General features: G+C 40.2%; 1 protein-coding gene across 7 annotated transcripts in view; it reads right to left on the bottom strand.

The window, feature by feature from the left end:
* LOC128695334 (protein sickie) overlaps positions 1-16122 on the bottom strand; it is a gene marked incomplete at its 3' end in the record, with an annotated part of 543730 nt that overhangs the window by 171117 nt on the left and 356491 nt on the right. For all 7 annotated transcript variants that reach the window (XM_070095408.1, XM_070095412.1, XM_070095410.1 and 4 more), the window contains 1 exon segment: positions 6468-6597. In XM_070095408.1, coding sequence (XP_069951509.1) covers positions 6468-6597 — 130 coding nt within the window.

The following is a 16122-nucleotide window of genomic DNA, read 5'->3' as shown; positions in this document are numbered from 1 at the left end:
GTTTCTTTATTAAATTATTGTAAACAAACTTATCTAAAATATATTTAATTAGATTAGGCTAAATTAAATTGCACTTGTTATAATAAGGTTAAGTTTTCTAAGGTTCTTTTGGTACAAATTTATTAATGTTACATTAACATAAATGAAAAAAATATATTTTAAACGTATAAGAGAAAATTTTAAAAAGAATTTAATTTTAAACGAGTTCTTGCTAATTGCGCAATTTAGTTTAGCCTAATCCAACTAAATATATTTTAGTTAAGTTTACAAAAATTTAATAAACAAACAAATATATATTTTTTATGTTCAGAATGATTTTTGCGAAATTATTGCATACACAAATTTTAGCTTGCCTTATTCGGTAAGAAGAGCGTTGCTATTTAAGCCAAAATCCCAAGTTTTACCTATTCGGCACGACACACACACAATAATATATATATATATATATATATATATATATATATATATATATACATACATACACAATATAATTATATATACATGTATATATAACAAACCGGCCGTATCCCACCGAAGCAGGGTGGCCCAAAAAGAAAAACAAAAGTTTATCTTTTTAATGTTAGTAATTTATACAGGAGAAGGGGTTACTAGCCCCTTGCTCCTGGCATTCTAGTCGCCTCTTACGACACGCATGACTTACGGGGGAAGAATTCTGTTTCACTTCCCCAGGAATATATATATATATATATATATATATATATATATATATATATATATATATGTGTGTGTGTGTGTGTGTGTGTGTGTGTGTGTGTGTGTGTGTGTGTGTGTGTGTGTGTGTGTGTGTGTGTGTGTGTGTATCTTTATAGGTATATGCTTCTAAACTGTTGTGTTCTGAGCACCTCTGCAAAAACATTCATTATGTGAGAGGTGAAAGTGTTGAATGATGAAAGTATTTTCTTTTTTTGAGATTTTCTTTCTTTTTTTGGGTCACCCTGCCTCGGTGGTAGACGGCCGACTTGTTAAAAAAGATGATTTATATATATATATATATATATATATATATATATATATATATATATATATATATATATATATATATATATATATATGCAAAACAACCACTCTGAAAGAATAGAAAAATTCCAAGCGCTTTCGTGACTACTCACATTATCAAGGAACTATGAAAGTAAAGCATCCAAGGAAGCTATATAAGGGGTCTGGCCAGCACCTCACTATCAGATCCCACAACGGTTAAACACCTGACGCGCGCTGACCCAACTTGGATAGGTCCTTTGCACAACTCACCCCACAAGTTGTGAGTTGTGCAAAGGACCTATCCAAGTTGGGTCGGCGCGCGTCAGGTGTTTAACCGTTGTGGGATCTGATAGTGAGGTGCTGGCCGACCCCTTATATAGCTTCCTTGGATGCTTCACTTTCATAGTTCCTTGATAATGTGAGTAGTCACGAAAGCGCTTGGAATTTTTTTCTTTCAGAGTGGTTGTTTTGCATATTCTGAAATCACCTGTTTACTGTGATCTTATTGCATATATATATATATATATATATATATATATATATATATATATATATATATATATATATATATATATATATATATATATATATATATATATATATATATATATATAATGGACTTCCAGCAAGCGTGCGTGAGCGTGTTACATAAGAGTGAATGGAGACGAATGGTACTTGGGACCTGACGATCTGTTGGAGTGTGAGCAGGGTAATATTTAGTGAAGGGATTCTGGGAAACCGGTTATTTTCATATAGTCGGACTTGAGTCCTGGAAATGGGAAGTACAATGCCTGCACTTTGAAGTAGGGGTTTGGGATATTGGCAGTTTGGAGGGATATGTTGTGTATCTTTATATGTGTATGCTTCTAAACTATTGTAGTCTGAGCACCTCTGCAAAAACAGTGATAATGTGTGAGTGTGGTGAAAGTGTTGAATGATGAAAGTATTTTCTTTTTGGGGATTTTCTTTCTTTTTTGGGTCACCCTGCCTCGGTGGGAGACGGCCGACTTTTTGAAAAGATATATATATATAATATATATATATATATATAATATATATATATATATATATATATATATATATATATATATATATATATATATATATATATATATGTATGTATATGTGTGTGTGTGTGTGTGTGTGTGTGTGTGTGTGTGTGTGTGTGGTGTGTGTGTGGTGTGTGTGTGTGTGTGTGTGTGTGTGTGTGTGTGTACCATGTTCAAAACTTGGTAAACATGTTTTGAATATGGTGAACATGAAAAAAAATAGATATGATGGCATGGTGATTGTTTAGGGTTTATTGCTGGCAATGTAAAATAAGTAAAGGTTATTGTAAAAAGAGGAGGAGTGGTCTTTTAAGATAATGTTTATCTGATGTTAGGTGGGAGTTGTCACAGTTGCTCTTTCCTGATGACGCTGTGCTTTTGGTACATTCTGAAGATGACTACAGTTGGAAAAGGGATTTCGAAGTGTGTATAAACAAGTATAATGAACCCAGAAAAGTATTAAGATGATGAGATTGAGATGTCTAGGGAATGAAAGACTAAACGTCAGAGTGGAAGAAAGGAGAATGAAGTAAAGTTTAGATTTCCAAGAGTGCAGACGAGTCTATGAAAGATGTGGGGAGAGAGCGTGAGTGTGTTTAGACTAGAAACAAAAATGTATTTCATTTGATGCAAAAGGTATATTGATACTGGTAAATACACATGTACGAGTATGCAAAACGTGCCACAAGTGGGGGGGGGGGGGGAAATCTTCAGCTTAAGCACTTACGCACGTCTCCGTGCGTCATCAAGAGCTATGAAATGTGTAGAGCTGGTTGTTGTCACCACGTTACCCTACTAAGAAAATCTCCCCTCATTCCTCATGCTGCTACTCTTGCAACATTACATAGCTCCTGATGACGCACGGAAACGTGTGAAAGTACTTGAGTGGGTGTGGGTGGGTGTGAGTTGAACCTGACTAGCTTGTGCTGCTGGGTCTGGTGCAGTGCTCCATCCTTGAGTGGAGGTGACCAGACTGGGTGGGTCATTGGGCTAATCCGGGGGGGGGGTCATTGGTCTAATCCGGGGGGGCATGGACCTGCTCCGCATGGGTCAGTAGGCCTGTTGCAGTGTTCCTTCGTTCTTATGTTCTTATTTCCATCCCCCGTGCCTTGTCTTGCAGTGTTAATTAAGATCGTCTGTCTGCGATTGTATTGCATGTACGAGTATGTTGGTGAGTGTGAGGCAAGGCTTTAGTGTGTGGCAGTTAAGACGAGACTGGGAGAAGTGGGAATGTCATGTCCAAAATCATTATGTCGTCTAAATATTGTGCAGAGAATAAAGAGCGAATAAATTAGAATACGGTGTGATATCAATAGTTTAATTGAGGGAGAAGAACAGGGGGCTGAGATGATTTTGTCATTAAGGAAGGAAGGTTGATCAAGAGCATAAATATGGTGATAATGGAAGGTTGTGTGGGTGACGTCCAAGGGTTGGAAGGCATACTATTGAAGTGTGAACTTCAACAACATGCTCGACCATCGACCATCACAGGTTTACCTATCCCCCTCTATACTTCCACCCTTTTCCCCCTCATGGTTTCCTCTCTCTCACTACTTCCACTATCTCAGGTTTTCCACTACCACTGCCTCCACCCTCTCATTCCTCCTGCCCGATCGCTATCACGTCGTCTCCTCCCCTTCCTCATATATACCCTTTTTATCGCTTCATGCTCCCTCTCTCCATATTAATTTACCACTAATTAAATGCTGCAGGAAGACTCGTGCGTCCCAGGAATGTCCTGTCTGAGCTGTGACACTTTAAGAGTCAAGCATTTGTGACACTCAACTGACACTTAAAAACTAAGCACTTGTATTTGTGAGGTGTCAGTTTACTCCACTCTTATGTCGTTAGTGTCAAGTTTCCCGTCACCCCTTGTTGCCAGGTAGTATCTGCTTCTCTCTTTCTCTGGTGAACCAAAAATGTCATAAGATATTTCCTCCACTCTCCCCGGAAAGTGTCAACTTTCCCCTCCTCGCAACCTGAAATTGTCAACTCTACCTTTCCCACTTTCTCGTTATTAACAAACTGTCACCCATCCATATCTATCAATCAATCTATTTCTCTCTCTCTCTAAGGAAGTACACATCTCCCCAGCCTTGATTCTAGAAAGTAACTCTTCACTCGTCTTTGTACCAGAAACTCAGGACCATCCCCGTGTCACCCTTCTCTTTCATCACCACTGTACAGTGGCAGGCTTCCCCACCTCACCACAACTCGAGTGTGTGCTAATCCACTACAGACCTTGACAAAGACATTATATAATATTCATGTGAAGGGCTCAACACGTAGGAGTCACCCCGTGCCTGGGAAATGGGAAGTAATCAGAGTTGAAACAAGAAAAGGGAGGGTACCTCTAATTCCTTGGAGACAAAGACAACAGTGGTGTGGTGACCCAGAAAAGAATGACTCTTGTGACCGAGTAAAGAAATGTTTCTTACGAGCTTCCGAGTTAAATCGGAAGCTTCCATAGTGAAAAGCTCTGTTCCACAAGGCACAGTACTCGCCCCCAGCCTGTTCCTCATCCTCATATCAAACAGAGATATAATCCACAGTACCGTGTCATCTTTTACAAACGATACTAGGATCTGCATGAGACTGTCATCTATTGAGGACGCGGTTAACCTCCAAGAAGATATAAACAAAGTTTTCCAGTGGGCAACGGAAAACAATATGATGTTTAATGAGGACAAATTCCAACTACTCCGTTATGGAAAACTGGAGGAGATAATTAAAACAGAGTATACTACAAACTCTGATCACACAATAGACCAGAAAAATAATGTGAGGGACCTGGGAGTGGTAATGTCTGAGGATCTCACTTTCAAGGATCACAGCAGTGCCACGATCACAACTGCAAAGAAAAGATAGGATGGATAATGAGAACGTTCAAAACTAGAGATGCCAAACAAATGATGATCCTTTTCAAATCACTTGTTCTCTCTAGGCTGGAATACTGTTGTACATTAACGTTCCGTTCAAAGCAGGTGAAACTGTAGATCTAGGGAGTGTACAGAGAACCTTTACTGCACATATAAGTTCATCAAACACCTCAACTACTGGGAACGCTTGGAAACACGGCTTGTACTCGCTGGGACGCAGGTGAGATATATATCATAATCTACACTTGGAAAATCCTGAAAGGAATGGCCCCGAATCTGCACACACAAATCACTCCCTACGAAAGTAAAAGACTGGGCAGGCGATGCAAAATACCCTCAATGAAAAGTAGGGGCGCCACTGGTACACTAAGACTTGAAAACACCATAAGTGTCCGGGGCCCAAGTCTGTTCAACAGCCTCCCACCAAGCATAAGGGGAATTACCAATAAGCCCCTGGCTGCCTTCAAGAGGGAGCTGGACAGATACTTCAAAGTCGGTGCCATATCAAGCCCTGATCCACCGGGAGGCCTGGTCGTGGGCCGGGCCGCGGGGACGTTGATCCCAGGAATACCCTCCAGGTAGGCACAAACCCCTTGTATGTCATTTAGCAGCGTGTACGGTACTGAAGTCTTGATCCTCCGTCATGGTAATATTCCCTCCATGTTGAAGCATTATTCGGTAGTGCGATGCGAATTAGTGAGTGATAAGAATAAATGCTCCATATTCATGATCCTCTTAGTTGCTTGCAGCTGTTAATTTTAAAATACCACTTATTAATATGGTTAAATACAATCTGGTGAAATTCACTTACTGAAAGGATAAGGCATTTATTACTCGCATAAACAACAAACGTAATAGTTATGCAAAACCTTCCAGAAATAACAAGGGAATACCATATTAATTCCTTCGTGGAAGTAATCAATTTCTCATTCAATTACCGCTGATTACAAGGGTCTAAAATGTAAACTTGCTGTTTCACAATCATAGTTAATTAAATGCAACTAATGAATGTAAACTGTAAACTGTTCAATTTCTCGGACAAATTAAAAATCTTGACAATCAAACTATTCGAAAAAAAAATCCACATGTCTAGAGCTGATTAGATAACGATGACGTTGGCAATACCTGTTTTTAAAAACATCCAAAACTAAATTCATTAACACCAAATACACTGATGATCAATACATTCTGAATAAACTACACACATTCTAAACGCGGTACATCTTAACTGCATTATACAGACGTATGTACATGTACAAAACACTAGACAGCACCAGGGAGCACGTTTACTATTTGGTCCGCAGTGACGTGTATTTGTGGCATTTCCTGACATTACTACAAGACAGCTCGAGATTCAGGAGCAATATATCGAATCACTACTACTACAGCTCATTAACAGGCCCTCGGAAGGAACAACGACCTAATTAATATTACAATACCAGTTTTTGATACTATATACTTCAGTGATACAAGTGTACAAGATGACCAGGACCAGTGGGAGCATGAGTCCTCAAAAGTAAAAGCTATGTGGGATACTTACTTGGAGTGCTTCTCGTTGAGAGATGCTCGTCCACCATGGCTTCTTGGCTGGGGGATGAAAGAGCTACTGCCGTTGGCTGGTGAGGTAGAGCGGCTGCTGCTGGCTGATGCTGCAGTCTTCAACTGAGAACCTGCACCAAAAGAAAACGGGAAGTTAATAGAGAAACGGGAAGACAATAGAGTTGCAAGGCCAACTAGCAAGTTTCTATCATAGTTTATCACTATCGTAAAAATATTAAATCACGATGAAGACATACATCAAATTTGGTAACATTCTAGTTCGAAATAGGAAATGAGTAGAATAATCAAAGTGTTCTTATAGTATCCCACTTCAGCATAGCATAATAAACAAACGAAGTTTAATTACTTCGCTTCTTCGTCAAAGAAAAATATTTGAACAGCAAACCACAGTTTTAACATACCAGTTTCCGCTCTAGTTATCCAAGCCATGCCATGAGTGAGATCATAATATAGCATCACTCCACTTCAGGCTTGTTATTCTTAAACATAATATATTATTCAGTCCAGGGAAACTGCCATGCGGCAAGCCATCATGTCACCCAGTGATGATATTTAAAGTTGCTCTAGAATGCAAGCACACATGCTACCCACAAATATAATTACACACACGTACATACATATACACCCCCTTACACACCACCCACACACTTCATCCATCTGCTCCCTGCTGCGCCTATCCTTGGTATTGATCACAGCCAGTTACACCGATCGATTAGTGACATTCAATTTCATCAACATTACAAAATTGTGAGCACAGGTGGGAAGGGGAGAGCGCTGCAACCCAACATTAAGTATGTAAAGAACAATACTGCAGTAAATATTATGCAGGATATATAAAAGCAGGGGAGTAGGCAGGGGAAAAAATGCAGTACCACGACGAAACTATCTGCCGTCTGCATATTCATATTCAAACGGCAGCATAAAAAAAAGAGGACTTGCATGAAAACAAACACGAAATGTTCATACACAATTCTATTATGAAAATTTAAATCACGGAGGCCGATTTTTTATAAAGGCTGGTACTAGGCTTAGTAACGGTAGTATTTGTAACATACCATTATTACTTAAAACTTTAACACATCAAACAAATCATAATTTAATATCAGTTTATCATTTTAATGCAAATATAACATCTTTAAAAAGTAACACTAGGATAGTGTTCCACTTATATAGTAGGGTGATACAAACTGGGTAGGTAATGGTATGACACGATGGTAAGGAGACAAATGTAGTTACATGTATATGTAAACTTTACTAACAACGTTTCGTCCACACAGTGGACTTATCAAGTCACTTGAAAAGCCCATGTTTAATAGACTTGTTCTTGCATCCCACTGCACATGGTGAGGGGTGTTAACTGGTGTAAAAAATAATTTAATAATGGCTTTTTCAAAATAGTTAATTATACGTTCATTCTTCGTGGTTTCCTATCATCGTATTTTCATAAAAAAAATATGCGTAAGGCCGGTGGTTAAATATAAGACACTAAAATATAAGACCCATTACCGACATCCTGGTATTTATCCACTCTGGATATGGAGTCTCTCCAGCGTCGGTCCTTGGAACTACACTATAATTAACAAGGTGTGTTGATAAGATAGATCGAAGGGATAATAAGAACTTTTCAATGGAAGTATACCTGGAGGGTGTTCCGGGCATCAACGCCCGGTATTAGTATTATATTCATGAGCAAGCGCTTAACCCTCATGGCCATGATTACATTTGTCAAATACCTTTGTAAAATTCTTGTACACAATATCAACATTTTAAATTTCTAATTTCTCTGAGTTTCTCGTAGTGGCTGTAAGAGACAGGAACTTGTACCTTTGGCATACCTTTGATGAGTTTTTAGTTTCCTTACTCCCGCTGCCCGGCCTAAAGCCACGATGACCTGGGTTGTCAAATTCATGTTACTCCATAAAAAATGGTGATTAGCCACCTTAGCAGCTTCAAAGATTTTTCTTACCAGTCATGCCAGTGGCCTCTAGCATCAACCGTCACCTCACACTAGTACAACCACCCCCATCCCCCACCCTTGCATTACCAATACAACCACCACCACCACCCACACTACCACCTCCCCACCCTTGCATCACCAGTACAACCATCACTCTGGCACCACGACCACCGTGTACCTAAAGGCTGGACTAGGGATGGTCCAGGTTTTTTGAGAGGGTGGACGGTAGAGGGCGAGTGACGTGGGAAGAAGAAAGTCACCGCACAGCAGGGGAAAGAAACATTAATATTGGTGGCTTTTATGCAAGGGGGAGACGGCTGTTTTGTGACTCATCTCAATAAAATCATTCTTGGTTGACTGGGTGATTGATAAATTGGCTGATTTCGTTTAATGATTAGTTAACTTCATTAATAGTTGAGTGGATGTCAGTAGATGTAGTTAATGCTTTGATATTTCATTGAAATTATTTAAGAACAAGTTTTTTATGCCAAAGTCTCGCTCGGTGTACATCATTTACATCCAAGGATATATTTATGAATACAATAAAAAATTAATTCACAAATAAACGGATGGCTGGAAGAATAGGCAACATGAGAAGCGTAGAAGGAAATCAGGGGAAGTGTGCACAAAGCCTCAAAACGTCAATAACTAATTCGTCACACGTAAACTGACTGACGAGGCTCGAGTCTGGAGGCTTCCCTAGAGTATTATCAGGTGCGTCTAACTTGAGAGTGTATTAACCTGGACTAAATGCGATTAGATCGGAGAGAATCAGCTGACCAGATCACCATATTTTCTTGATTAGTTTGCTAAGGACAGAGCCTATTTACTGCACGTGGATTAAGGTTAGGTTGGGTTACCTGGTTACCTGGAGGTTATTCCGGGGATCAACGCCCCCGCGGCCCGGTCCATGACCAGGTCTCCCGGTGGATCAGGGCCTGATCAACCAGGCTGTTACTGCTGGCCGCACGCAGTCCAACGTACGAGCCACAGCCCGGCTGATCCGGCACTGACTTAAGATATCTGTCCAGCTCTATCTTGAAGGCAGCCAGGGGTTTATTGGTAATTCCCCTAATGCTTGATGGGAGGCTGTTGAACAGTCTTGGGCCCCGGACACTTATGGTGTTTTCTCTTCGTGTACCAATGGCGCTCCTACTTTTAATTGGGGGTATTTTGCATCGCCTGCCCAGTCTTTTACTTTCGTAGGGAGTGATTTCTGTGTGCAGATTCGGGACCATTCCTTCCAGGATTTTCCAAGTGTAGATTATATCTCTCTCTCTCTCTCCTGCGTTCCAACGAGTACAAGTCAAGTGCTTCCAAGAGTTCCCAGTAGTTAAGGTGCTTGACAGAACTTATAAGTACAGTAGAGGATCTCTGTACGCTCTCAAGATCTGCAATTTCACCTGCTTTGAATGGAGATGTTAATGTACAGCAGTATTCCAGCCTAGAGAGAACAAGGGATTTGAAAAGGATCATCATTGGCTTGGCATCTCTCGTTTTGAACGTTCTCATTATTCATCCTATCATTTTCTTTGCACGTGTGATCGTGGCACTGTTCTGATCCTTGAAACTAAGATCCTCAGACATTACTACTCCCAGGTCCCTTACATTATTTTTCCGCTCTATTGTATGGCCAGAGTTTGTAGTATACTCTGTTCTAGCTATTATCTCCTCCAGTTTTCCATAACGGAGTAGTTGGAATTTGTCCTCATTGAACATCATATTGTTTTCCGTTGCCCACTGGAAAACTGTTTATATCTTCTTGGAGGTTAACCGCCTCCTCAGCAGATGACAGCCTCATGCAGATCCTAGTATCATCCGCAAAGGATGATACGGTGCTGTGGTGTATATCTCTGTCTATGTCTGATATGAGGATGAGGAATAAGATGGGGGCGAGTACTGTGCCTTGTGGAACAGAGCTCTTCACTATGGCAGCCTCCGATTTAACTCTGTTGACCACTACTCTTTGTGTTCGATTTGTTAGGAAGTTGAAGATCCATCTCCCCACTTTCCCAGTTACTCCTTTAGCACGTATTTTGTACGCTATTGCGCCATGATCGCATTTGTCAAACGCTTTTGCAAAGTCTGTGTATATTACATCTCCATTCTGATTTTCTTCCAGTGCATCCAAGGCCATATCATAGTGATCCAGTAGTTGTGAGAGGTAGGAGCGACCTGCCCTGAGCCCATGTTGCCCTGGATTGTGCAGATTTCGGGAATCCAGGTGATTTGCAATCCTGCTTCTTAGCACTCTTTCAAAGGTTTTTATGTGGGACGTCAGAGCTATTGGTCTATAGTTCTTAGCTAATGCTTTGCTGCCACCTTTATGGAGTGGGGCTATATCCGTTGTTTTAAGTGACTGTGGAATTTCACCCATGTCCAAGCTCCTCCTCCATAGTGTACTTAGGGCACGCGAGAGGGTTCTTTCAGTTCTTAATGAATAAAGAGTTCCACGAGTCTGGGCCCGGGGCTGAGTGCATGGGCATGTTGTCAATGGCTTTTTCGAAGTCTATCGGAGTTAGAGTAATGTCGGAAATGTGGCATACATTTATGGAGTTATGAGGCTCATTCATGAACAAATCATTTGGATCGTCGATCCTCAGACTGATTAGTGGCTCACTAAACACAGAGTCGTACTGGGATTTCAGTATTTCACTCATTTCCTTGTTGTCATCTGTGGAAATCCCATCGTGTCTGAGTAAGGGCCCGAAACTAGATGTGGTATTTGCCTTGTTTTTGGCATATGAAAAGAAATATTTCGAATTTCTTTCAATTTCACTAATAGCTTTAAGCTCCTCCCGTCTCTCCTGGTTCCTGCAAGAGTCATTTAACTTAAGTTCGATAGTTTCCGCTTTCCTGGTCAGCTCCTCCTTTCGTGTATCAGATATTCTAGCACTCCTGAGGAGCTCAGTGACTCTTCGTCTTCTGTAGAGGGAGCGTCTTTCTCCAGTTTACTCCTGCTCCTCTTCTTTCTCAGGGGAATATGCCTAGAACATGCTTTAGCTGCCCGGAAGTTGATCTTTTCAGGGCACTGGTTTGGATCCATGTCATCTGGGTCAGGGAAGGTTTGTCAGAAAACAGGACAAGTGTGCCGTGAGGTAGGTCTTAGTCATATGATGACCCGCAGCTGAACCTTTTGGTCATCTGACCGAGGCCTTCCGGTAGCTTACTGGTCCACCCCTTTAAAAATTATGGTTGTTAAAACAATCTTGTATAATTTATTAAGTTTCATATATATACCAGCACACTTACACAAAGAAAACACACACACACACACACACACACACACACACACACACACACACACACACACACAGTACGGCATAAAGTTTCAAATTTTGTTGAATCCTGCACCCCAGTAAAACAAAAAAAAAAAAAAAAAAAAAAAAAAAAGATTATTTCACTGAAAGGTATTTCTGCTAAACTGTAAACTAATCAATTCACTATTGCACCCAGGTAATTAAAATAATTTTTGCCAAATCAGTGCAAGAAAAAAAAATTACCGTACAGGGGACATGAAGTTAATCCTAAAAAAAAAAAAATCTAGCTTGTCATTATTTATCTCAAATAAATCAAGCTTTATTCGAGGGAAAACTACCGTCCACGTATTCATAAATTCATTTTTATTTTCAATATTTTTGCACATTCAGCGTGCGAGTAAACGTACCACCAAAGAAATCCATTTCAACCCAAATCGAACATTAAAATGGTATAAAATACCGACAGGTTGTTTCAGACTATGGAACAATGCTCTTCTCCAGACTGAGGGACTGACCACCTCAAAACTTTAAGGGTGATGGACTGATTACATCGTCTTCAAGTCTCTTCTGCTTCTATCAACTTTTCTGTACTCGACTGAAGAAGCCTACTGTGTAGGCGAAACGTTTCGAAATAAAGATACCTAACTGTTGCATATGTTTCATACATTTCAACCCAAATCGTTGACACACTGATAAATATCAAGTCCAGTCATGAATGTTGAAACATTCAGGTATTACCTTAACCCGAAATTATTATTACCTAGTTCCTGCAGATCCTGTATATTATTATAAGATACCATGAACATTATTAGCAACGTGCTTATAATGTTTATAAACTTAGTGATATTAATGCTACATTAATTTTTTATTCGACATTCTCAGGCGTGGGTGTTTATCCTGCCCGTGAAAATGACGTAACAGCAAGGCTTTACAAGCAAGACCTGACACTAAAGAGAAGATTATGACTATGTCGTGCTGAATAGGTAAAGCTTGCGATTTTGGCTTAAATAACAACGTTCTTCTTGCCGAATAAGGCAAACGAAAATTTGTGTATGCAATAATTTCGCAAAAATCATTCTGAACCTAACGAAAAAAAATATTTCATTGTGTTCGTTTATTATTAAATTATTGCAAGCTTATCTAAAATATATTTAACTGGATTAGGTAAAATTAAATTGCGCTTGTTATAGTAAGGTTAGGTAAGTTTTCTAAGGTTCTTTTGAGGCAAAATTAAATTGCGCTTCTTATAGTAAGGTTAGGTAAGCTTTCTAATGTTCTTTTGGTAAAAAATTATTAAGTTTTACATTAACATAAATTAAAAAAATATATATTTAAACGAATAAGATAAAATTTTTAGAAAGAATTTTATTTTAAATGAGTTCTTGCTAATTCGGCACAACTACATGGAACGTGCCAATACTTAAGCACTCGTATAGGTATACAGAGGCAGGAACCATACATAGTTTTAAGACGAGGTATGATAAAGGTCATGGAGCAGGGAGAGAGAGGACCTAGTAGCGTTCAGTGAACAGGCGGAGCCAGGAGCTGAGACTCGACCCCTGTAGCAACAATTAGGTGAGTACAATTAGGCGAGTACAGAATTGATAAACGCAGTCACGGTTTACAGTGTTAAAGACGTCAATCACCTCACAAAATCTCTCAAACTAATCTTGATTCATTAACCTCTCGCTGCAATGTTGCAAGACTTTCATTGCTACGTACATGTTTCTTGCCCTCAGCAACCCAAGACCTGTATGCTTTCTTTCATACATGGTCACAAAATAATTGCTTCACTGTTTCTTCTTAGAGACAGTGTGTGTGTGTGTGTGTGTGTGTGTGTGTGTGTGTGTGTGTGTGTGTGTGTGTGTGTGTGTGTGTGTGTGTGTGTGTGTGTGTGCTCACCTAATTGTGGTTGCAGGGGTCGAGACTCAGCTCCTGGCCCCGCCTCTTCACTGATCGCTACTAGGTCCTCTCTCTCTCTGCTTCCTGTGTGTGTGTGTGTGTGTGTACTCACCTAGTTGTACTCACCTAGTTGAGGTTGCGGGGGTCGAGTCCGAGCTCCTGGCCCCGCCTCTTCACTGATCGCTACTAGGTCACTCTCCCTGAGCCGTGAGCTTTATCATACCTCTGCTTAAAGCTATGTATGGATCCTGCCTCCACTACATCGCTTCCCAAACTATTCCACTTACTGACTACTCTGTGGCTGAAGAAATACTTCCTAACATCCCTGTGATTCATCTGTGTCTTCAGCTTCCAACTGTGTCCCCTTGTTACTGTGTCCAATCTCTGGAACATCCTGTCTTTGTCCACCTTGTCAATTCCTCTCAGTATTTTGTATGTCGTTATCATGTCCCCCCTATCTCTCCTGTCCTCCAGTGTCGTCAGGTAGATTTCCTTTAACCTCTCCTCGTAGGACATACCTCTTAGCTCTGTGTGTGTGTGTGTGTGTGTGTGTGTGTGTGTGTGTGTGTGTGTGTTTGCTTATACATCCAGAGCTAACCCTCCCCCTCCCCAGGCCTGGTTTCATATCAGGCCTTAAAAATGGGAAGGGAAATATTACAAGAATGAGATTTACAACAGGAAAATACAGACAAACTGTAGTTAGTTTTTAAATGCACATTTAAGAATTAGTAAATAAGCAAATATGCCGTTTTATGTATTTATTTGCACGTAACTTTTAAGTTCAGTTAGTTAAAAACTCACAAGTAAACTAATACTTTTTTTGTCAAATGCTTAGTTAGTCATTGGTAAGAGAAACCAAGTAACAACAACAACGTATTCATTGCTTTTATGAGGCTGGCTAAAATTCGAGGCTTGCAGTTAAAACAGTTGTGTAAGCTAAACAAGACCTGTTTGTTTAACGTGTGACCTGTGTGTGGGGGACTGACCTGTTTGTGACACTGTTAACCTGTTTATGAAACTACTTACCTGTTTGGGAAACTACCGACCTGTTTATGAAACTACTGACCTGTCTGTGAAACTATTGACCTGTTTGTGAAACTACTGACCTGTTTGTGAAACTACTGACCTGTTTGTGAAACTACCGACCTGTTTGTGAAACTATCGACCTGTTTGTGAAACTAGACCTGTTTGTGGAACTACCGACCTGTCTGTGAAACTATCGACCTGTTTGTGAAACTAGACCTGTTTGTGGAACTACCGACCTGTTTGTGAAACTACTGACCTGTTTGTGAATGTTAAAAATGTTTAGGTTAAAACAATTTTTGGTGAGGTTGTATCTTGTCGAGGCAATATCTTATAAGTAGACGCACGAGGCAGCGTCGTAGCATGTTATCCCAACTCGACTGTCCTGCATACGAGCCTCACGTAACTATCAATACTATAACTAGTTAACCCTCCGTCATGACATTCAATTATGATAATATTTATATGGTTTGAATATGTCTAGTGGGAAGTTTTTAATTGGAACTAATTAGCTCAAATTATAGGATATAACGATACATGAGGTGAGGGAGTAAGAATTGTTAAATCAGAGGTATAAACTAATAAAAAACTGGGAAATGGCGGAAATATGATAATTCAAATACAACTACAATGGTTAATAACAATTCTCGGGAGCAAAACATTATCACGTTGAAGGAAAACTGAAGTCGCCGGCCTCCAATAAACCAATTTCCTCACCTTGTGTGCGCTTGCAGGTTCTACTTTCATACTCTTCTTGTACAGGATGAACAGGTATATCAAATAATTTACGACGCTCATTTTAATAGGGCAAAAAATCTTTACAAAATCTAGATCTGAACAAACACAAAATCTAGATGTGAACAACACACGTCCTGTCCTCAAGTCACCGCACGCTCAACTGATCACTCCACTCCCTGCTTCTCTTCTAACGGTCATCTGGACTGAGTATCTAAGGGTGAGGAGGATGCTATTCCAGGGTCATGTTGACATTCCAGGTCCACCAGCACCCTATTCCTGCCCAGTTCTCCCTCTACTCATCTAACAGTGTTTCAAACTGCACACTTCCTCAATATTACAATTTTATATCACTATTACTATTTTATATACGCGTTGGTAAAACACTAAATTCAAAACAGCGAAAATTTTATACCACTCTTGGATGTGTAACGAGACAAGCCAACAACCATCTTGGGGATGATGAGCTAGTAAGAGTCATTATCGCGAAAAGGTTTTGGTGCTGAGGGGATGAAGTAGAGTCGTAGACCATCAAAGGGGAGGGAGGGGGGACATCTCGACCAATCATTGGGGGACCTTCTGGACCATAAGATGAGGGCCATCTCAATCATCAGAGGGGGAGGGCCATCTGCTGTAGATCAGAGACCATCTAGACCATCAGGCCATCGAGATCAGAAGGGGGTTTGTGAAACCATCAGAAGGGGACACTGAGACCAGAAGGGGGCATTTGAGGCCAGAGGGGTATTGGTAACTTCAGA

This window comes from Cherax quadricarinatus, chromosome 50 (assembly GCF_038502225.1).
Source record: "Cherax quadricarinatus isolate ZL_2023a chromosome 50, ASM3850222v1, whole genome shotgun sequence".
NCBI lineage: Eukaryota > Metazoa > Arthropoda > Malacostraca > Decapoda > Parastacidae > Cherax > Cherax quadricarinatus.
The sequence above is the reverse complement of the archived record's forward strand: the minus strand, read 5'-3'. Positions and strand labels throughout refer to the sequence as shown.